The sequence below is a fragment of the Calonectris borealis genome, chromosome 5, assembly GCF_964195595.1.
Source record: "Calonectris borealis chromosome 5, bCalBor7.hap1.2, whole genome shotgun sequence".
Lineage (NCBI taxonomy): Eukaryota > Metazoa > Chordata > Aves > Procellariiformes > Procellariidae > Calonectris > Calonectris borealis.
In genome coordinates, this window is record NC_134316.1 from 9,786,536 (window position 1) to 9,810,406 (window position 23,871).

The 23,871-nt window shown below is 40.3% G+C and overlaps 1 protein-coding gene across 2 annotated transcripts in view; it reads left to right on the forward strand.

The window, feature by feature from the left end:
• The first annotated feature begins 4,486 nt into the window (after positions 1-4,486).
• NUDT14 (nudix hydrolase 14) overlaps positions 4,487-23,871 on the forward strand; it is a 61,296-nt gene continuing 41,911 nt past the window's right edge. Inside the window, exon 1 of one of the 2 annotated variants that reach the window (XM_075150922.1) lies at positions 4,487-4,737. In XM_075150922.1, coding sequence (XP_075007023.1) covers positions 4,657-4,737 — 81 coding nt within the window. In that variant the 5' untranslated portion in view covers positions 4,487-4,656. The remainder of the gene's footprint in view (positions 4,738-23,871) is intronic. The other variant, XM_075150924.1, reaches the window with a different exon arrangement.

The following is a 23,871-nucleotide window of genomic DNA, read 5'->3' on the forward strand; positions in this document are numbered from 1 at the left end:
CTAAGCCTGTGCAGCAAAGGTGTCCGACCTTCCTAATACCTTATGTGATCTTAAGAAAAACTGCACGTGGCCTGGGGAGCTGAGGAGGAGGAGGAGGAAGTTCTGGGAGTAGTTTCCAGGCAGAAGACAGTGGCTCTGCAGGCGTCCCAGCCGTCTGCTGCTGGATGGGGCTGAACCAGGCACGCAGCTGGATCCTGGGTCAGCCAGCACCCGCTGGCTTCATCAGCCTCTGCTGGCTTTCTTCTGCCCAGTGCTGGGGATTCAGGTTATCTGTCACCGCAACATCAAAGCCTTTCTACTATATATGTGGCATCATCTTGGCACAGGACCTGTGCTTAACAGCTCTCAAACCATAGGTTTGCCATAGTTTACATTTCCTGGCTTTTTTTCTGCAACCATGAGGGTTAGAAATCATTTTTTAAAAATGAAAGCTGAGAATTGCAAGTCAGCACGCCTCTAGTTGCTGAGGCTTTCGTACTCGCAGTATCTTAGCAACTACAGAACTCACAAATATCAGAAGAAATATAAGAAAGTAATGATACTCTGCAATATATTAAGGAGCCCTCTGGAGATAAGGAAGGCTCTGGACTTGATGATTTTTGTTCACGAGCAATGGCATGTCAAAGAGCAAAGCGAGCCTGGTAAGGATTGACTCAATTTAAAAGCACACACAGAAATTCACACACACACAAACCACGATGGAAAATGCGCTGCCTAACTGTGCATGAATGAACCCGGCAGCTCAGGCACTTCGCCGAGCTCCAGCAGGAAGAGGGAAGTACTGCAAGGGACATTCCTGGGTGCCCACCCACGGTAAACAGTGGGGCTGCCGCCTGAACAGACGGGCCGGGGCAGGTGGCAAAGGACCGTCCCGACTGCCCGCGCACCCGTACCCGTGCACGCAGGTGGAGGCCAGCGGGTGTGCTTGGCTCCCGGAGCCACCACCAGCAGAAGAGCGGCAGCGCCAGGCATGTATGGGAAACATTCCCCGTTGTGTCCCAAAGCAAAGAGCAATAAAACAAACTGCTAATGAGGATACAACCTGACCCCCTGCGAAGTACATGCCCAAGGACTGTGTGTCTGCCTGTGTTTAAGGGGAAGGGAAGGACCGTGTCGGTGGAAACTTCAAGCTCAAGGGGATTTTTTTAAAAGAACAACAAAAAAAATTGTTTGGATATTTTGCTGGTAATGAAAGTTACTCACAAAGTAACAGAGAGCGAACACTGCTTTGAAGAAGAGAGAAGTCTGTTAAACAAAGAACCTTACCCTGCGGAAAGAATTCCTTTTTAACGCTAATGTTAACATTTCATTTTTTATAAGAAATCCCAGTGAATCTTCCCTTAAGACTCTTCAGCTCCAGACAGGACACCTCTTTTTTCCTCTCTGCCTGTTCTTTCTCTCCTGATCTTTCTTTCCAGGAAAGAAATGAACTTTTATTCCCGTTTTTTTGCTTTTTTTAATTAGGCTGTTTATCACACTTACACAAACCGTTCTCAGACCCATTAGACCCTGTGCAGGCAAAACATCTAGATTTTAGTATTTTACAACAGGAGACCAGCAGCTCAAGGAAACTAAAGAACCCATGAGGAAACCACCCATGACAACCTTATGTCTGTTATTTTAAAAGGCAAGAAAACAACATATAATACAGAAGCCACTTCTAAGGAAGATAAAGAAATGTATTTAATGTAGCGAAAGGCAACCTGTCATTCTGACACCTTTCTGGTTTTGGGGGAGTCAAATTAACAATGTTAACACTTAGCAAGGAATATGTGATGGCACAAGGCAGTTGGGTTATTGAAGCGTATCATTGGCAGCTATTTCAATTAGGAGCATAATGGTAAACGTGGATAGTGCTCTGCAAAGAAACTGTGATGGTGGAGAGTAATCCAGGATGTAAGTAGTTTGGGAACTGATGGTCTAGCGACAGTATCATAGAAATGTAAATGATACTGGATGGAGTAGTGCTAATCGAAACCAAAAGATTTTGCAAGCAGTTAAACATGGGCTTAAACTTAAGTATCAGAACCATCTCACTAAAGCTAACCGACATGAACACAGTACTCGAACACCTTAGAATTATGAATGTCTATTTTCACAAGTTTCTGGAGGAACACCACCACTAGTACTTCTGCTTTAAAAAAGGAGCAGACACACAGGGATGTCAAGTAACACACAACAGAACAGTTCAGAGATCTGCAAGCTGATCATTATCTGAGGTTATAAATCCATACAGGGCAGCACTCTGTGAGCAAACACGCCTGGTCTCAATGTCCTTTGGAATCAAGTTACTCCAGCAGAAGTGGTGAGCGCAGAGTGGGCACATCTGCTCTGGTGGGACTTCATGTGTGAACAGAGCTCTCCTGATCCCCGAGCCCAGCTGCTGAGCAGCATCTCTGCATTGTATCCTCTCGTACTTCTTGCTGTGAAGCCAGTGCGTTTAGAGCCAGGTCAGAGTCACTGCGCCAGTCAGCACAGGCAAGCTACAAAAGTAGTGCAAGGGAACAGGAAAGCAGGAGTGCATCTCACCCACTCAAAAGTAAGTTATTCCCCTTCGTTATTGTCCATTGGAGTAAGTGGGCGCTGAGGGGCATTTCCTGCCCAGGAGTGTTCCTGGATTAGCAGAGGCAAAGCCACTTGCTGCACTGGGTGTCTAGACCTTAATGAAGAATCGTAATGAAATTCAGGTCCAGCTGCTCAACACTAGTCCCACTATGCAGGACGTATTTTTCCTATTTATTTTCCCACTCAGGTTTCACCTGTAAAATGGTAACACTGAGGCAGCTCCTCGACTTAGCCTATTAAATCCATAGTTCAGCTAGAATATTCACAAAGAACATTTTCCAGTAAAGAAGTCTACAACTTTCAATGGCAATTGTAACACTAGAGCACCCTGAAACGTGTTTTCCTGCAACACTGCGCTCAACTGTCCCAGGTACATTAGTGAGATCAGGTCTGTGACACATCACAACCCCGAAAGCTTCCCACCTAAGACTAAGAATGGAATAAGCAATCCATCACACCCTATGACATGTTCCCCAAAACACACACACACTCAAAACCTTAAAGTGGTGTCAGAATGTTTATTGAAGAGGGCAATCTAACTGGCTGAACAGACCTGGGTACCCGGTAACTTTTAACATAAGCAAACAGAGATACTGTAAACTTGCTGCGCATGGAAACTGTGTTTATACTTAAATTGGACTTGGAAGACTGAAATAATTTAATAGGAAAATATAGCTTAAGTTCCCAGGAGCTCTGAATGACCTCAAGATCATTCTGAAAAAACAGAAACACAGGGACATCTCCAATGATGCAAATAGTTACACAAATATTTTCAAAGTCAGCTAATAAAATACATTTAGTTGCCTATTTGTTATGATAGCTTTGCAAATAAACTTTTAAAAACAGCTTTCAGTCCCACCAAACATTTTTTGTCACTTGCGTTATCAGAACCGATAGTAAGCGTTCTGCAATGTAAGTGCTGCCTCATTTACTTCTTAGTGAGTTTTGTAATTGCTGGATCTGTTCTTTTTAGCCACACTGCTAAGATTCTTACTACCACATGACAAGATAATAAACTTTCTTAGTGGAAGTAGATTAGAAGAGGAAAAAAGAAACAGATGCAAGAAATTTCAGATTATTCTCAGTGCAGTCGATATATTCACGAAACAATTTGATTTATATAGCAACTAAAATAGCTGTACACTGGAACATCCGCATGGAAAGTGAACACAAATCAGAGGGATAATGACCATGACAAATTGTGGGCTCTGTTGTTCATGAATCTAGAGAATCATTATTAGGAATATTAAAACACCAAGGGGAATTTAACCTAATGTTGCATAATGATGATCAAACTCCTATGAAAATTAGGAAATCATTAAATCTAATAGTGATTTATTTAAAAAAAATGAAGTAAAAGGGGGGAGGGTAATTATCTTGTAACTGCCACTGAAAACAGCCAGATGAGGCTAATGATGCTGCATTTGTTCTTCTGCCATGGGCTGGGTGCGTGGCCACGACTGGAAGCTGCCCCTGAGGGGAAGTCTGAGATGTGCCGAACGACGCGCCGCAGGCACCAATGAACCTCCGCTCGCACCTGCGTTTTCCACGCCACTCGTACCACTCCCGTTTTGACACGGGAACTCCATGCAGGCAGACATAAGGGATTGTGCTTTTAACAGCAAGGTCCTCATCCTGCAAAAGGGTACGTAGCAGGATCGGGACGACCTGTGGCAAAATTCAGCACTTAGTTGTTTTTGCGGAGGAAAGGTGACAAGAACCCTCCATGCTGCTGCCGCGTCCCCGTTTTGGGGGTGAAACCCAGCATTTCCGCTTCTCTCAGAGGGAAGGGGGCAGGAGGGCGCCGCAGCTCCGTCCTGCCACCGCTCCGCGGGCCCGCCTGCCAGGCTCCGTACCGCGCCGGGGGCCCGGCCCTGCGCTGCAGCCGGCAGCCGCCCGCCCGGCCGCGGGCCCCGCCGCGGGCCCTGCGCGCACCGGGGCCGCGCCGCGCCCTGCCCGGCTGGGCCCTGCCCGGCTGGTTCGGCCCTGCCCGCCGCCCTTGGCCCGGCCGCCAGCGGCTGCGCGCGCCTCTCCCCTTCCTCCTCCTCCTCCTCCTCCTCCACCTCCCGGCTGCCGCTGCCCCCGGCAGAGATGGAGGCCATCGAGGAGCTGGCGCTCAAACCCTGCACCTCCTCCCTCTACCTACGGCCTTTCCGCCTCTGTTACCGGCAGGTGAGTGGCGCCGGCGGCTCGCCCCTCGGCGCCCGCCCAGCCCCTTCCCTCACGGCCGGTCCGGCCCCGCGCCCCTTCCCTCCGCCGCGGCTGGGCGGCGGGGCCTCTCCCGCCTCGTCGCGGCGCGGAGGGGCGGGAGGCCGAAGGAGAAAGGCCGGCCGGCCCGCGGGCCCCTCTGGTGTCCTGTCACCCCCCCGCCTCCGCCATTTTGGGACACTGGTGGTGTCGCCGCAGGAGCGTGCGCCTCAGCCTCATGGCGCCCTCCCGCCCCGCACCGCCCGGAACCGCCCCTCAGGCGGCTGCTCTGCCCCTGCCCGCCCGCCGCAGCCCTCCCTGGGCGGCGGGGAAGGTGGGGCTGTAGGTGGACAGTGAAGGAGCCCGAAAGACCGATGCCTGTGGAGAGTAGCGCCTTGCGGCGTGCCACCAACTCCAGCTCCTCCATGGGTGCGCCAAGCCCCCGGGTGCCTGGTACCTCACCGGGGTCTGGGGCTGTCTCCTTAACCCCGTTCTGGATTTTCGGTTCAGTGGGGCACCTTGTGATTTGGGCCTTGCTTTGGTGCTGATAGTTTGCAGATCGAGCCCGTTGCTGGCCATCCCCCAGCGCAGCAGGTTGTTACTTAGTTGACAAGGTATGCGGCTGCTCTGCGAGGCCAGCCTCAGCTCTGGCAGGTGGGAAGCAGGGAAGGAAATCCCTTTCCTTATCATGTTTATATCAACGTGAGTCACCTTTCAGAGGATCCCTGAGAACTGGTACCTCCAGCAGTGGCAGGAATGCCAGGCGTAAAAGGAAAGTCGCTTCTCATGGCATAAAGCGCTGCATCTTCCTTGAATGTTTTCTGCGAGCGAGGTCATGCACAAAACCAGTTGTTTTGCTAGCTGACCATGCAGCGTTGGCCGGTCCAGGGTGAGCTTTTACCCAGGTAGAGGGGTGGAAATGGAAATGCAGAAGAATTTGGACAGCCCTAGAAATGCATGCTGCAGACGACATCTTCCCCTTGCTTCTAAAGACATCAGTTGGAAAGGCAGAAGAGGGAATGTATATGGAGGAGGCGTGTTTAAGTCCACCAGTGAGATAAATTACAGAAAAGGAAAAGCAAGGGTTCAAATAGCTTGCATCAAAGCAGATGAACTGATTTTTTTACCTTTTTTTTAATACATTTTGTACATGATTTTCCTAAAGAAAGCTCTCTTCTCACTGGTTGGGTTAAGTAAAACATTTTGATTTGTGAACAGCTGAAAGCTTTACACTGAATTAATTATTTCTTTTTAGGTATCAGAAGAAAACCTGAAGAACATTCTTTCATGTTCTGAATTTTTGCTGGCTTAGTTTATAAGTGACAAGTCTTACTTCTTAATTTCATTTTCATTTCTGAGTCATACTCTATTTACATGAAAAATAGGATTTAATTAAAATGTACAAAACAGTATTACAAAATTACATTTAATTGAATACAAGTGCCTTAAATGTGATGAGTATGGTAAAGAAGAAATAAGAATGTGTTTGGTCACGTGCTGTGATTTGACAGAGACCAGCATCGCCACCAAAAGAAGTAGACTTGCCCTTTTTGCACGTCTTGCTACTTCCTCTCCTTGCACAAGTGTTTGTGCAGCAACATAGTGAGCTGGATCAGAGATCTGGTCCAGGTCAAACCTAATCCGGCCAAAACCAGAAGTTAGTTTTAACCTAAACAAGGTCTCTGATTCAATTCAAATGCTTATGCTGGCAGAGGGGAGGTGGTAATGTGGTGGTTAGGGATGAGTGTTTGGGGGCTGGTTGAGGGCAGAGATTGTTTCTCTTGGCCGCAGCACTGTCTTAAAATGAATGTAAAAATGTAGTTTATATGGCATCTGCACAGAAGCTGGCTTGGGTCCAGCCTACTCAGAGCATAAGCTCAACGAGTGCACAACTGTGTGCACCTGACCTGGGAGACAGGCCCTACGTTTATTAAAAACACATTTTGCATTTAAAAACTGACTTATTAACCCGAGGAAATGCTAAATATTTTTAGTCATTTGACTAATTGTTTCAAAGGCATTTAGGTCTGCTGAAAACCCCATTAAATACCTAAACAGTTAAGTGTCTTAAATCTAAGGGAGTTAGGTGCCTGATCTGCCTAAAAATTTTTGAAAATTTCACCGCTCATCTAAAACTGAAAATGATTTCCAAAAGCTAACCCTTGATCTTAATGGTTTTATGCTGAGTAGATCTTCCCCTTGTCCAACTTTTTTTATTCACTAGCTGGAAAAAGAAAAGAAACTTCTTCATCTAATTGGTGCTTTATCTTAGAGTAAATTAGTTTCCCCCCTCCATGAATTCTTTGCACCTGCTTGCTGAACTTAACCCAAATCTAATAAAGAAGTCTTTCTGAATAATAGAACAATTTAAATCAGGATAATTTCAATAATGGCATTTGTTGCACTATGAAAATTGAAACTAGTTTGGATATTTACTTTATGCAATATGTGGCATCCTGCTGTAACTGGAAGGTTTGAGGTGGTCTTACAGGTACTTTTTGTGAAGCTATAACACGTCTCCTAACTAAACCAGTTAAGTTTTCAACAGTTAAACATAAATTTAGATAGAGGTCATTTATATCACAGTTTACCCTGCAAGTCTGGTTTTATCCATTCAACCTGCACCCCACTGAGTTGCAAATCACAGTTGCTCTAGCAGGTTTGCAGACTACCAGAAATCCGCAAGACATCAGAAGGGGATCCTGGAGGGGGGTGAAATCTAAACAAAATGCTGAGGAAATGCTGTTGTAAGCCCACACAGGTTACACATCTGAAGAAGATTGTGGTCACACCTGATCAAAAGTAGAGCCAGAGACTCAGATGGTCATCTACCTGTTTGTCAGAGGCACTTAACACATTCAAAATTGTAGGCCCAAAGATTGGATTAGTGTTTTGGCCAGCTGAGTGTTTTCCTGGATGTTCAGACAGGGAATTGTGGACACACACAGGAACAGAGTTGTATGTACTTAAAATCAAGTCAGGCTGTTAACTATCATGTTAGACAAAACTCTAGCAGTGTCTTTCTAGGTTTGTGCTCAAGTCCTAAGTTCCCCTTGTTCCAAGACCTTGAGTTGTCCTTTGGATTGGACCTGTTACATTTGGTTACACATAGAAATACTCGTCCAAAAGATCACGAGAAAAAAATGTAGGTTTTTGGCTATTTAACTGTAGTGGGGATTGTCATAATTCTTAGGAGTTCCTGAAGTTACAGCAATTTATGCCCATGGTGGATGTGCTCTTCTAGTAGAGAGGGTCATGAGATCTTTTCATGTAAGGTCCTTCATCTTTCTCTTCCTCTGCCCACCCATATTGTTTTAAATAAAACTAATGAGCGCTGCATGTTTCTTATAAAGCGTAAAAGTAAGTGTACACCATTCTGAAAGAATTCTAGGTTTTGAACCGTGTGGATGGAGGCATCCAAGTTATGGGCAGTAACCTGCCTCTCCAGACAAATCACCGTACCAACCACTTTTTAAAATGATTGTTCTGTCTTTGTATAGTGCAAAGGTAGAAACGGAAGTGCAATAAAGGAGTCATGGAATTCAGCGAACTGTAGGCAGGTTTCGTTAGGGCTAATGTGAAGGAGTAAGGTACAGTTTAAAACCATGTTTTTCAAAATGGATATCTAACAGCTCCTCAAAATGGACCTCACTTTCTACTTGGGATTTTCAGCTGTCAACCCTTGCCTCAAGATGGGGCCCTCAGTCAAGTAAGCCATGTTATTTTAAGTGGGGTGACCTGAGGGTGAGAGATGGACAAGGTACCTCACGTAGCCAGATGAATACCCTCTTCATTTTGTCGGTAGGAATCCTGTTTATGTATTTTTTTTCTGCTTGGTACTGAAAGAAGAGAATTTATTTATCTCACATATAGGGTAGCATCTGGCTCATTTTAATGTGTACTTGCCCCCAAAGTGCAAATTGATTTGTTGTCTAAAGTGGCTTTTTTTTTTAAAAAAAACCATACATCACCTCCTGAAGAATTGGCTTCTTTACCAGTACCCTATGGTAAATCTCTTTTCACTTTTTCCTATTGAAGTTTTTCTGCTTTTCATAAATAATTTATTCAAGAGACCAGAGGGATGGCTAATGAGAGATTAACTCAATGCCCAAGGGCTAGGGCACTTCCCTGGGATGTGGTAGAGTCAGGCTGCAAGATCTTGCTGCAATTAATATTGCTTCCCACATCACAGGAGAGTGTGCTCACTGCTGGGAAACACATTTGTGTGTAAATCTTCAGCTCTCTTTTGTGTATGTTAGCCAGGCACTGACCTATATATTAGACAGACAAAAAGAATACCAAGTTTAAGAATTGCGGAGACTAAATCATGAAGTAGACTCTTGAGTAGTAACAGTTGAGCAGAGTTGTTAGGATTTTGGGCAGCATTAAGAATCCAAATGGGAATCTGGATTCAACGTAGTCTTCTTAATCAGCACCTGAACAGGGATTTCAGCGGTTCTGCGTGTTGTATTTGGACCCTAACACAGGGCTTTGACAGACAGAGCTCTGGTGAATCTTGCTGTAGTAATTTAAGAAGTTTGTCCCCGTGCTAGTGGTTATTACCCTCTGAGAATCAGCAGAAAGGAAGTTAATTTTGCTCCAGCTCTTACTCTGCTATTCCAGTTCAAACCCACCTCCATCAGCCCTTTAAGCTAAATGACTGAGCTTTGCATAGGGCTAAGTGAAGTGCCTTTGCGTATTCTTTTTGGTGACCTCTGTGCAGGAGACAGTATCCTTCAAGGAGAGGCAGAGCATCAGCTGGGAGGAAGCATCCAGCTGGGGAATAATATCTTGAGCTGTTACAGAAACTTTTGCCCAGAGCTCACATATCAAAGCCTTTGTGGATCTAGCCCAGACTCCTGTAGCTTTGGTTTTGAAGGTTGTTCTGGCAAGGGAGCTCTTGCCACTGTTTCCTCGCATTGTGTAAACAGATATGTGCATTCTGCCCAGGAACTTTTAGAAGTTTGCTACTAGACTAATATCAACTGTCAGTAATTTTCCCAGTATGTATGTAAGTGAGTTTGTATTTCAAATCTGTGGAATGGTGAACGGGTATCTGTTTCAATGATGTGGGATAAACCTCAAAAACTCTGTGCATATCGACTGAACCATACAGTCAGTAGTGGTAAATTGGAACTACTTGCTCTTTTGTGAGCTTCACGTTCCTTCCGCACTTCAGAGTAGTCCAGTGCCTGAGCATCACATTTCCTCTATTGTTTAGAATCATTCATTTTGAAGTTAAACATGAAAAATGCTCCCTTCGATTTCATTTTAATGCATGATGTTTTCATTCAGTGTTAAGGGAATTCAACTATAATCTCTCTGAGTTTTACTGTCATTCTAAAGTAATTTTCAAGACTATTGTAGATTTTAACACATCATGAACTTTATAACGGGTAGAAAATGTACTTCAGGAGTAGTGCGCAATTCATCAGTGAAGAAGGAATTTCTTATTTCTAATCTCAGATTTGCTACTGCTTTCTTTTGTGACCATCAGCAACCACTCTGTTTCTGCGCCTTACAATTTAACTGTCTTGGAGATGTCATGAAGATTAAAACTCTGATTGTATGTATACTTGCAGAGAGAAGTGAGGCCTGTATCATTAATGTAATGAAAACTTTGAAGATGAAAAAAGCAAAACAGTGCAGTGTTACAATTATATTAGCAATCTGATTTTACATTCAGAATTTTTTTTTATATGGTAATAGCAACACGAATGTACCCAGCTGCCTGAAATATTCTCTGGAACTTCCGTCTGCTTTTTTATAAACATAAAACATTCTTTTCTATTTTGACAGTTAAAAATGATGCTGTTGAGGGAGTAAACAGATTTTTAAGTTACCTGTTCAAACAAGTCAGTCTTCTGTTGAATCTTCAAAAGGCTCCAGTAGTAGGAAATATGCTACTGAGTAATACATTTACTTGCAGTTCGTTTTTTCAAAGCAGTAGTGCAATAAAAGGAGATGCCATTTTTGCTGCAAAATTTGTCTCATTTTCTTCAACTTGTAAAGTCTGTTATGTCAGTATATAGTATTAATCTTAAATGCAAACATACCGCTTCTAGCTCAGGAACTCCCTGAGCTGCAAATTGCAGGAGGCTGAGAGTATTTTAACAATATATTCTTCCTTAGGCATCTTGGCTTCTCTCAGAGGTAGGATCCTGGATGAGACAGATTTTTGATCTGACTGATCCGAGTGCTGCTGTGTTAACCGGGAATTATGGTTGAAGTGCAATATAATTCTTTTATATGGGTGAAAGAAAAGAAATGTGAAGTTTTTGCAACAACAGCATTAGGGAGTTAAATACCGAGGAAACATAATTTCCTTTGAGAGAAACAGTGTTCTTTGCAATTAGAGCACAGGTTTAAGAAATTAAGGCATCTAGGTGTATCTGCTTCTGGCTCTGCCATATACTTTGAATTCAACTCTGGAAATTTGTACAAGTTATTTTTGTATGAGACATTTATGAATTACTAAATGGGGAAATGAGAAGAATTAGTTAATAGGAGTAGTAGTTGAAAAGAACACTAGTACTGTATTTGTTTCAGTGAATATTATGTTGTATTAGTCTTAATTTCTTTATCCAGCATGCTTTGACAAGTGAATGTAGGGTTCTTTGAAGTAAATACATGAAAAGTAGTTGACAGTGACAAAACTTCACATTTTTAGGTCAGTCATATTATGATTTAACAAACTTATGACAGCAAATGTCACTTATTAGAAAGAATAAGGGTCTGTCAAGAATCTTTTGTAGCATCCTTGCACAGGGCTGAAATGTGTCTACACTTGCATAAATGAACATTAAAATCTCATTTAATGTTATCAATAGCTAGACTACTTGGGTTACTGTGCAATAGCAATGAAGTTAAGACTGAGTATTACGAGGAGCTACATAAGTAGTTGTTAGCTTAAACCAGTATTTTTCAAGTTCTGTTACGTAGCTCATTGCGGGCCATTGGACTACTTGTAGGTCATCCTCGTGAGTCAATTAAGAAAAGCAGATCAATTATCAGCAGATTTTAATGTGCTACCAAGGTCTGCAGCTTCACTGGAAGATGTTTCCCGGTCTGCCGATGAAGAGGTTGAAAACCATTGGCTTTGACAATACCACTCCAGTAGCCTCATCTGCAAGGGCTTGTCTACACAGGACTTTCCTGATTAACTCCAGGTCTCATGCTACAACAAAGAGTCTGGTTCTGTTTACGTTAAACCATTTTCAAAGTACGATTGCACTTTGAATTCATACCCTACCTTAATCCATGTTAACTTTCCAGTGCATGCCCTAAGGGAGCAGTAAACTAAACTGAATGACTGTGTCCACACAGGGGTTTAATGGAGTTTAACTGGCAGAATTCAAGTTCATCAAGGTACTTATTTCAGATTCATTTTCTTGATGTCCTGGTATAGACAAGCCCTAAGAATGAAAGTGGTTTAGTTCTAAGTGAATGACCCATGTTATAAAATCCATCACTGAGATTTTACTGTATTTTTTGTGTGTGAAATATGACTACTGTAGGGTATAAAGTAGGCTTTTTTGAGTTGTTTGGCACTGTCTCTTTTGTAGTAATTGCAGTTAGATCTAAGAAATAAAATAGTATTCATGTTCTTCAACAACTAAATGCTTTATTTGTTTTTCAGTTTGGATCAAAATACATATGTTTGATTAAATAGCAGAAACTTATTTTTCCCAGTACAAAAAATCTGTCATCTGAATCATAATTTCAGCTATGACATTATGTGTATTTGGTATGTTTTAAAGCAGATGAACACTGTAACATTTTAAGTTTTTATAGGAAATCTGAATATTATGGAAATTAGACATTTTTTGTAAATGGGAATATTCTTTAAAATGTCTAGTTTTGATGGTCTATATGGATAAAACTATACTTTATTATATTCCTGAAAATACAAGCGTGTTTTAAATAACAATTTTACCTCAACTGCTGCCGTATTTAAAATACATTTGTATTTTCAGCTGTAATTCATAAAAGGTCAGCTCCCGTGCTTTGAAAACTCTACACAAGTCAATGTTGCGTAAATAAGCATGCTTTACATAGCAGGCATATAAAGTTAACTGACGTGCATTCAGATTAATTTTTCTTCATAATTTTTAACTAAAACAAGTTAAAGAACTTAGTTTTTTGGTACTATTCTTCAGACATTGATCAAAATCTTGTTAATACAGTAACTCTAAAGTTTATTGAAGTTTAAACAAAGTAAAGCTCAGTTTTTCTTAGTGGTCAGCTCATGTCACACTAAAGCCCTGATCACTGATCAAAACAGCATTAATTATTTGTTTCACGTTGCGGTTGCTGTGTCAAAATCCTTTAAATACCTCTTGGAGCTGAGAGGGAATCTTACGGCCTGTGACAGAGCAGCTGGTCTGGACATGGGCTGATGCCCCAGTTGACAGGTTGTTGGATTAGAAAGAATATCAAAGGCAGTGAGTAAGATTAGGGATAAGTGAACATCTGACAGCAGTTTGCAGCAGGGGAGAACAGATGATAAACAATGGGAGCGGGGTGCGTGGGGGGGGTAAGAGGTGAGAAGGCCATGGGAAAAGTGTGGCGGCAATCACTAAAGCTCCAGGTTGCTGAGCCTCATGAATAGAACAGGAAATGGGATTTGCTGGGACAGATGTGCTGAGCGGTGATGAATACATTATAGGGAAATGAGGCTAAACTCCTAGAGGTGAGACATGTTCTTTCTCTGAAAATAGAAAATACAGGGGAAAAAAAGTTTACCCTCCTGGAGGAGCATTAATACTTGAAAACTAATACAGAAAGAAGTAATGCTAATGGTAATTTTAATTAAATGGCTATTCTGCAGTAACATTCATGACAAACTCTAGGTCATGGACTTCTGGCATAAGTGTCTTACATCTATTACATATATAGTATTGCAAGTATTTATTTTAAACCTAAAATTGCACAAATGGTGGAATAGTTTGAGTGATGGAACAGCCTGAATGGAGCGTCTCACTGGATAATGCTCAGATGCATATTCTGTATCTGGCATGTATTATATAGCACTCACATAACATATGTTTGATCCTGCCACCGTTAAAAGAGAGTTGTACTGAGTGATCTTGTGAGGTCCTTCCAGCCTTACATTTTTTCAATTCTGTGAAGTGATTGTATGCTTGTAGAAAATTATACATAACTGTTCCTGTTCCTTAGGATATTGTTTCTGTACTTCTCAAACTTCTTTAGTTTATATTCTTGATGGATTCTTTTCCAATATTTATGGTATAATTATCTCAGGAAGCCAACAGAAACTTTTTGTGTGTTTACTGATAGGACTGTATGTCAGTTCACTGACTTAGAATTTCTTCTGTGGTGTTTTTTTTTTAATTTTTAAAGAAAATCTCATTAAGAGAACAGATCTCACATTAACATTTTAGTAGTGTATTACTCTAACGGAAGGGGGAGATGCAGAAAGTATGATTGTTGATGTTGCTCTGAGAAAGTAGCGATAAGATTTGTTCTCAGGCATCTAGAAGTTTATTCCGCAATGTATTCTCCCAGGTTGTTTTACAAATACGAGCTTGCTAAAATAAAGTAGAAACACAAACTGCGAGAGTCACCAAGTGGAAAACAGCTCGATGGTGTAAGGACAAGAGGTGACTTAGCTGTAATGGGAATGCCCACCATCTGTCTTTCCTGACCTCAAATGTCCTGTATGTGCTGCCCCTGTTCTCAAGATGAGGAGACATGTATCTGGCCTCCTTCAGTCCCTGTTTGCTCCTAGCCATGTGTACTGTAACTGTAGCTCTAGTTTTTAAAAGAACAAGGGATTGTAACTAGAATCTGGGATGAATAGGTATGCCCCACAGCCCTGCTTCATGGAAGTAGGTGTTCATATTGCAGAAATGCCATGTGTGGTATTTTGACCACAGCGGCATCACTTGAATACAGCAATGGAAAAGTCCGTAGAGCTCTGGAGTTCCAGAAGTTCCACAAAATTAGTGATCAACAAAGACTGTACTTCAAGTGGCCATAATAATAAAGAAATAAAATGGTGGTAAGCACAGCAAAACATAGATAAAAAAGTATGCTTTACTGATTCTGATCAGCATAAGTACTATCCTAATAGTTCTGTTTTCCGTATAACTTTGATTTCTACATTTGCATGAAACTATAACCGAAGAACTTACCATTTGTTACAGGCAGTTCCCATTTTTAAAGAGCAGTTGAAGATTATTTGCAGTAGGCTTGCACAATATTTTTGTTTATATCCCAAGATTTAAACTGCTACAGGGTCACTGTCATTATGAAGGTTTCAGAAATACTGCAGTAAAACAAAACGGTATATAACTCACTAATCAATTAATCACTAATTAATTCAATTAATTGAATTCCAGTTGTATATGACTTTTAAGCAACAGGTACATTTCTTTGTACCAGTGCTCTCTTCAGAATAGATGACAGAAGATGTTTCCAAGTTACTTCTTGAATCCTTCTGTGTATTATTTTTTCCCAACGGAAAGATACGAGAAGATGACCACTGCTATGGGAATCAGATTTCAGTGGAGTCGATCAAAATTGAGAGGTAAAAGCGAAATTAAGAGAATAGCAAAACCTGGAGCTAGTTGCATCTGTCACTTTGAACTGATTTTTTGGGGGGGTGGGGAGGAAGGAGAGGATGAAAAGCCCTGGGGATCTTTGTGAGGAGGGTCTGTGAGAAAGTCTTAGGAGAAAAATCTAAAGATTGTTACTAAGCCTTGGCTTCTATTAGCCCCCTGCTGCTGTTCTTCATCAAGTTGTTTTAATGGCTTTCAAAGCAAGTGAGTGGAAAATGGTTTCTCTGGAACTTTAAGGAGACTGAACTGAAAACTGTCATTGCTTTATAAGTAAAACACATCAAAGATTGATGGAAGAATTGCTTGTTAAACACATTGTAGATTTTAATTAAAAAAAATGGGAGATATCATAAAAGAGACATCAGATCATCATAACTACCTAAAGGTGAAAGTTTAATGGCTTGTCATCTGCTCAGGAACCTGTGTTAAGTATCTCTTTCATAGCTTTTGTGACCCTCTCTGTGTGTGCATGTGTGCAAGATTTTTTTTTTTTTCTAGTAGGGTTTTTTTCCTAATGTACAGAGGGAAAAGTACGGAAGCATAAAAATGTAGGTGGTGATTACTGTGCTTTTTAATTTTCTTTCCCCTGTATTTAGGGATGCCTTCTTCTGGTATGTTTAACTACCTAGGGCTTCAAATTCTTATGTATTTCTGAAATAGTTATTTTTCTTTGTGTTGCAGTGTATAAGATACGTTCTATGTGTTCAGTGTGTGCAAAGTGCATTTGAGTATCATCTAGTAATTGCGTGAGCGTTTCTTCTGGAACCTGGTCCTCTCACTTTCCTCTCCTCTCCCCACCTTCTTTTCCCTCTACAGTCCTCCCAGACAGTAAATAGTGTGTTTTTTAGAGTGGTGTAGTAGATCTAATTAAAAACAAAAAGTGAAAAAAAAGAGTGCATAGAAAACAACGTTTCCACTGAGACTTTGAGCTTCATTCTTTTAACCCAAATGCCTGTTCTGATATGTCATGCCGCGTATGATCAAGGTGCATGTTTAGTAAAGAAAATACAATTGTTTTAAAAGAAATTGTTTAGTAGAATTCCTCAGCAAGCTGATAAAGCACACCGTGCATTATTCACTATCCATCTTAAGATTTCAGAAATGTTCGATGTTGTAGTTTCAGTTTTAATTCGTGAGTTCTTTCTGGAGTTAAACAGCTACATCTATGTATGATTCTGACTCTAGATCTGATTCTTAATGTAGAACATTGTTTTTCCCAAGAGCCTAATATGTGATGACTGTAATTACTGGATTTTCTGCACATGATATGCTTAGAAAAGATACATATAATCAAAAAGAATAACATTATTTGAGTGATTCTGTAAGATTTTCATGACATACAAGATCATTTAAATTAGGAGTAGGACTATTGACTATTCAATCAACTACATAGAATTTGATAACTTGGTGTTATTATTTTAAGGATTATTTTCATTGTTATTTGTCATTTTAGCTGACGTTTTAGTTAGCTATAATAGTTATTTGTGACCTTGGAATGGATGTAGCATTTTGTTTTGCTGCATAAAAAGGTTCTAGACTATAAATGGGTCTGGACTATGAAAGGCCAGACACTAAGATCCTTATCATGTATTTTATAAACTTCTGAAATTCCAACCTTGTTGAATGCAGTGGTATTTTTGCTCCTCTCATTGGTGAGGCCAGGTCTCCACTTGCGTTGTTTCTGCTTAATCCTAGTTTAGGTAAAGTCTAAAGCAATTTGACTAACAGATATTTTTAACTTAGAACGTAAGGTGATTGGAGTCTCAGCAGTTCAGTGCTTTTTGACCAGAAATTACATGTTATGACAAACTGAGCTGGAAGTCAAGATGTGGAAACAATAGGGGAAACAGGTAAATTTGTATATTGAGGATAACATTGTAAATAATTTAAAATTTTATTTAGTATATGAGCCTATATAGTTCTTGTATATATTCTGATCTTGAACTGCTGAAATAAACTAAGGCTGTTGGCTTAATTCAGTTTTGTTTTGGCTTTAAGACATACCTTTGTTATTATTTGGTCACTTAAGCTTGTTGAGCTTTTGAAGCAGCAGGATTAGAAGAAAAGTTGGCTACCAAGTCTTTCAGCAAATCTGTCTTAGAATTTCATATGTGCGTCTGCACTTAGCACTCTGCTTTCAGCATTGTAACATTTCTGACACTTTAAAATATTGGACATAGGTAGGCAGTTTCTGGCTTGCTTTGTCTGCAAGGCTTGTGTTGCTCTTTAGAGTGACATCTCCATAGCACTGCAGTTCCTACAGCCTAAAATTTGATCTGTAACTCATCTGATTTGTACCACCAGGTAAGTTAAAGAATAATGTGAGATTATTGGCCTCCTCTTCGGTGAAACCAGTCAGTAATCATTAGTGCAGAAATGACTACTATAGTACTTTACAGGATAGTTCCGTCAAATGATCGTCTCCCTGATTGTTTCTGTAAGCCCTCCTTTTTTCTTGTTGAGGAGAGATGGTTGACCTGTCAGTCTGGAGAACCCTGTTTCTTTTTATCTCGTTACTTTCTCTTTGATCTGTCTAGGAGTTAAAACCTCTTGGCAGAGCTCTCACAAGATTCACGGGAACGTACAAGCCTCCTTAGAGCATTATGGTACACTCCATAGAGAAAGATTAATTTGTAAAAGTAATAATATAAATGTCAAGATTTAAGTGTAAGAATTATGTTGGGGGGGTGGGAAAGTGGAGATTTAATCATACCCAGGGGCTGAAAAAAGCTAGTCAGGGAAACTATTTCTCTAAACGGAAAAACTGTTGGAATATTTGCTTTTGAAGTATTTCTCAAAAAAACCCAGATGAATGCCAGTTGGCATTATGTCTTCCCTCCCCCTGTCTGTACATTCTCCTGCAGCCCTTATGATAGAGCAGTGGCATGCCTTCCAGTAATGCATTAAGTGGGATGACAAACCACACCTAACAGTTGTGCCTTGGGGAGAGGATGAAAGAGAAAAGAAACAACTTTCTGCAGTGCTATGTTTTGTATACTCTTTGGTCAGAAGAGTGTGTCTTGCTCTTGCAAGGGAAGGTGTGTAATTGTCTGTAGTACTTGTAGAAGTTAATTCTTCATTCTCAGACCAGCCCTGCTGAATCTGTGGAGTGAATTTGTGACCTTCATTGTTTGTCTAAGATTTTAGGCTCTTCTGTATGTGCTGGGTTCATGCTGTTGCACGCTCAGGATAAAGTCTTAGGGCTTCAGGTGTCTTGGTATTCTGTTGAAGGACCTAACAGAAATGGCAATAAATAGTTTTAACATGCTCACAGTATTCAGTACTGCTGAGGAGACATGCTAAAAATCCCGGGACCTTGTCTATGAAAACACTGGCAGTAAGCGGTAACCTTGAGTTCCTATGAGACTGGGTGTGTAGGAGGTGTCCTCCCCTGCTCTTACTTCACCATGGAGACACCGTGGTGCCGCACCTGGCTTTGTTCCCAACTTTGTTGAAACTTAGGATCTCCCGAGTGCTGCTTGCTAACCTTGGTCAATCTTGTTAATGCTGGTTCTTTGTTGGCATGTACCAGACTGGTGTGTGATGCAAGGTGTACAGTCCGTTGAGCCATATTGTTCCTGTGTTGATTTGACTTCTGCATCAGAAATATTTTGTCCTTCCTAAGTTATAAATAAATGAATAGATTTGTTAATTACTTTTTAAAATCATACTTATGTGATCCACACTATTGCTTTGCAGGTGCAGTTGCAAAACCAAGTAACTTTGAAGTTATGCATGACAGATTGTTTTCTGTGTTGTTTTTTTAAATCCAATTTTAATGATACAACCAGGCTTTTTCTTATCAGTGTTCTGCTTCAGGTGACATAGTCAGTAGTTTTTGTTTCTGAAATTAGAATAGCATTCGTCAACTGCATAGTTTTTGAATGCAGCTTTATTTCTATCTAAAAATGGAGTGGTCCAGTACTGTGGTATAAGAGGGATAGGGTTTTTTTCTGCTGGCTCTTTGTCAACCAGAGAAGATTTTAATCAGAGCCTGTATAAGTTGCAGTGGAGTTTGTTAGAATAACTAAAGAGGTAATGAGAAATATTAGACAATTGATGGTGGTGATTAGCACTTGGCTGAAATACCAGTGGCAACTTAAACTGTGGTTTTATGGTGTTGTCAGTGTTGTTTTCCTGAATGGCATAGCAAAATTAATGATGAAAGGACAGTTTCTTTCCTTCCTCTTTTGGATGAGGGTCATGACCTAGGGTAGCAAAGAAGAAGAAATTATGCTTGTAGGCGTAGTGATTGCCTTGGGAGTGATGATTTTAAGATTCTTTTTCTCCTTCTACTTGCTATACGTGTGTTTGCTTCTCTCCCTGCTGTGCCTGCAGAGATGAGGTGAGAGCCCTAAATTCTGGTGAAATCAGTGGGGTGGATGTCTCTCTGAGTCAGAGATTCTACATGAGGTTGTCTTCAGCAGTCCCAAATTCTTTGGGATGCTATACCAATAGCAGTGGTCAGGGGAATCACAAGGTGTGGGAATGTGATTTGGACCAAAGTGGTGTTTGTCCAGTATGTATCATTTGGAGAGCCCCCTTTCTAAGGGGTTAGAAGGATATTTTGACTAATGAGCGCACAGGATGAGTACAGGAAGCAGCTGAAGAATATGAAGTGAGATTTCTCATCTACTGTGGGGTCTCAGACTCGCAATGGGTAGTTTATATTGAATCTCAGTCTATCTTTGAACAGCTACTACAGACATAATTGATCTAGGTATGTTATGACGAGTGGAGAATTATTTCCCCTGCCTGTCATTAAACATCACTAGTCTGAAATTTCACAGTCAGGCCCTTTATCTCGGTAACTCTGTGGTCAAAGGAGCAGCTGCCAGTGGACCAGAAATGATTAAAACAGGTTTCCTGGAGATGTTTTTCATTCTTTTGGTCTCTTTAAAAAAATTTTTAAACAAAGTTTATTTTTGTTATAGTTAGCTGTGTCTCAGTAAAATTTAGCAGTTTGGAAAATGTTGTCTTTAGTGACTTAGGAGTGTAAGTGCCATTTTCCAAAGGAATTTGCAGGAATCAGTCTTGCTAAATCTCACTAAGGCTTCATCAGGTAGCAGAACAAATATTGCAGTTTAAATCGCACCAGAGAATATGACATTATTCAATAAAGGTGTTTAGATGTTATTTGTGAGTTCTGGCGTTTGCCTGAAATGACGGTGGTTCAGAGTAAAGTCTAAATTCAGATGTTCCATCTTTCCAGTGAGTGCCTTGAAAGTGAAGGTTATTGAATGCTACAGAGTGCTTTCTTAAATCTCGTCTGTTGGAGTTGTTCATGAATTATTATAAATTGGAGCAGGGATGTGAACCCATGTCTCTTGTTTCCCAGATTCATTTATTACTGAACTACAAAGGCCATGTTTGTTTGTTTGTTTCTAACTCAATGAATATGTAACAATTTATACAAATAAGGAAAACTCCAGAAAAAGAAATGAAACACAGAACTCCTAGGAGTTCTCAGCAGCTCTCTGATTGAGGTATTTCCCTCGTTTTTATTCTCTGAGCTGGTGCCAGCAGATGTGCCTCCTGGATCTATGTTTCTCAGCCTCTTAGGCTGTTCAGGGAATTTTATTTTTCATTTCCCTTAATGTTCACTGGATGCGTAATGTGTACAATAAAGTAAAAAAAAAAAATTTGGTGCTCGTTTTCCACAGGGATGTGCTTTTTATGTTAGTATCACTTTTGCTTGTCCTGATATAGAATTCAGAAGACAAAATATTACAATTTTTGATCACAATTTACCTAGGACAATTGTCCCAATTGCTTCTTCTGATCCTCTTCAAAGATACGTGTATTAATCCCATGGAACATTATCAAGTCTAGTATGTCCTTAATTATCTGGCAGATCAGAATGGTAGAATGTGAGACATGAAATTATAGGTACAGCTGTCCCCTCTTTTGTGTGGCACATACCTTCATGCAGTGGCAACATGACTAGCAATGGAGAAGCTTTTTTGTGCTGGGTTGGTTTAACCAGGTGACGTCTTTAGTATGGCTCAGTGTGTGGTTGCAGAAATGTTTGTGCTGTTTGCATGCAGGAGACCATGCAGAAAGCAGGGAAAGGGAGGGTGATACTATTTTGATGGAAGTGCTGATTTAGGTCAGATTAAGCAGAAAGTATGGCAAGAGAAATCTTAGTGGTTTAAATTTCCTGAGTTTTTGTCCCTTTGATAGTAATTTTGCAAATAAACTGTTATTGCAAATGGTGTGAGATTTTTTCTTTAACAATAAGAAAAATATAGGGAAAAGATTAAAAAAATGGCCTTTGCTGTGCAGGTTTTCAGCAAGTATGGCTATAAGTGGCTGTGTGAGATGTGCAATACATCTTTTTGAAAGTACAGTACTTATTTACAGAAAAGTATTTTGTTGTCACATCAGCTGAATGCACAGTTTGCAAATGATATCTCTGTTAAATCATCTTTCAGTATTAGGAATATATTCCTTAACTGTGTCCAGTCAAAGTTTCGGATTTCATGTTTTACCATAACTTTGTGGAAAAAGTAGTGTTAGTAATTTTGTAAATACGGAAAGTGTATGTTCCTTTTATCCCTGCAAAATAAGAAAGTGTGTCACAGTCTTCAAAGGGAAAACACAGTTTAATGAAAATGGGAAAATACATGCAGCAAAATTTAATAATATGACAGGAATTTAAGTAAAACACAGATCAGTTGAATACTTGCTTTAAATTTTGTCATTTATATAAAATAACACTAGTCTGAAAACTCTACCTATTAGCAATTGGTTCCTTTCAACAGAATTGGAGTTAACTTAGTACTAGGAAAGCCCCATCTGTATCTCAACTTATAACCTTAAATTGTATGCTGACCTGGCAGTAAAATGATGTGAGAAAAGTCATAAATTTGACCTTTGTGCATATCGTGTTTCTTAACGCAAGCACCGTATCCTTATTCTTTGTGGTATAGATTTCAGTATGCTATTACGTATTTGCCTTGGAATAAAGCGTGTTTGATATGTATATGCAATTGTTCTTAATAATAATGTATATTAAAAACAGAAAAACAAGGAGAGAAAGGAGATTTGACTTAATTTAGTCTCCTTATATATGCTTAAGTCTTATGTTTTATAAATTTCATTCAAAGGTAAGTGATCGTACTGATAGCTGAATGCCAAGCTAAACTGCAACAACTCCATTGTTGAAAAGTACACACAAAAAACAAACTGTGACCTGAAAAGTAAACTTCCAGAGGATTATACGAGCAAGTTTACTTACACATCAAGTATCTTAGTTGTAATTGTTCTGGCAGTTGATGTACATAAAATGAACAAAGTGGCTTGGCCCAGTATTGCTTTAACAGTTGAATAAATTAATGCATTCTCCATTGTTTATTTTACCTCCTAAAGTGTGAAAAAATTGCACCTTTGAACAGTAAAGTCTATTGCCATAACCATCTGTTTGCAGTTTCATTACAAACTCCTACCAGAATAACCCTCACTTTGAAGAGAAAATTGATATGGGTTGTAAAAATTACAGTCTATGACCTTAGGTTTTATGTCTTTCGAGGTATCCCTGGTGTGGTCTCCACTGGTATACATTATGATTTCTTCAAGAAGTACCTTTATGTCTTCCAGCTAATTTCAGACAAGAAGTCAAGTCCATGCCTCAAAGAGTTTGCTGTCACATAGAGCTGAACACCTCTGTCTCTTGTTCAAGATCCTTATACATAAAATGAGTGTAGTGGAGACCACAGCAGCTTTGCCCTGCCCTGCCCTGCCCAGAACTGCTGTGTCAGCTGGAGCTGGGATGTTGTTCTTTAATGTATAGGATGATTTGTCCCCATGAACTTTGCTAGCTTAGTCTTACTTATGAAATTGTTAATATTGTCAGTTAAAGCCAGCTAGCAGCAGTAGTGTTTGTGCTTTAGATAGAACGTTCATTTTTAATGTTGTTGGAAAGTCATCAATTCATGTGTTTTTGGATGCAGATTCCACAATGGCAGTAAGAACAGTCATTTCTAACTGAAATATTTGAATATGGGTAAGTTAAAAACTGCAAAACGCCATTATTTGTAATCCTGATGCTTTTAAAGTAAACATTCTGATAGTTTAGTAATGAAATCTTAGGAGCTTTGTTTAAAAAACAAACACTCCCCCCCCCTTCCTCTTGAGCTTAAACAGTGGCTTGTTTAAAAAACAGTAAAATTCCATAACACTTAAATTCTTTTGAAGTAGTTCTTCAACATCAGCAAGTAATTCTGCAAATTGCTTTTGAAGATGAGGCTTCATTTACTCCAGCGTGTGCAGTCTGATGGAGTGGATTAGTGGGTGTGGACTGAAATTGTAATTTAGGCTTTTTTGTGTGCATATGTCTTTCTCTAGAACACTCCTTATCAGATACATCTTTATCCTCTTGGGGTAATTTTCAATAGACCAAGGCTGTTCTGTTTAGTAGTCATTGGTGAAAACTTGGTATGTATATAAGGGCATTACATTCATGTTAACTACTAAAAATCAATTTTTTTATCAGGTTTTATAGCAGAGCATTTTTTTTTAATCAGATCAGTTCCCA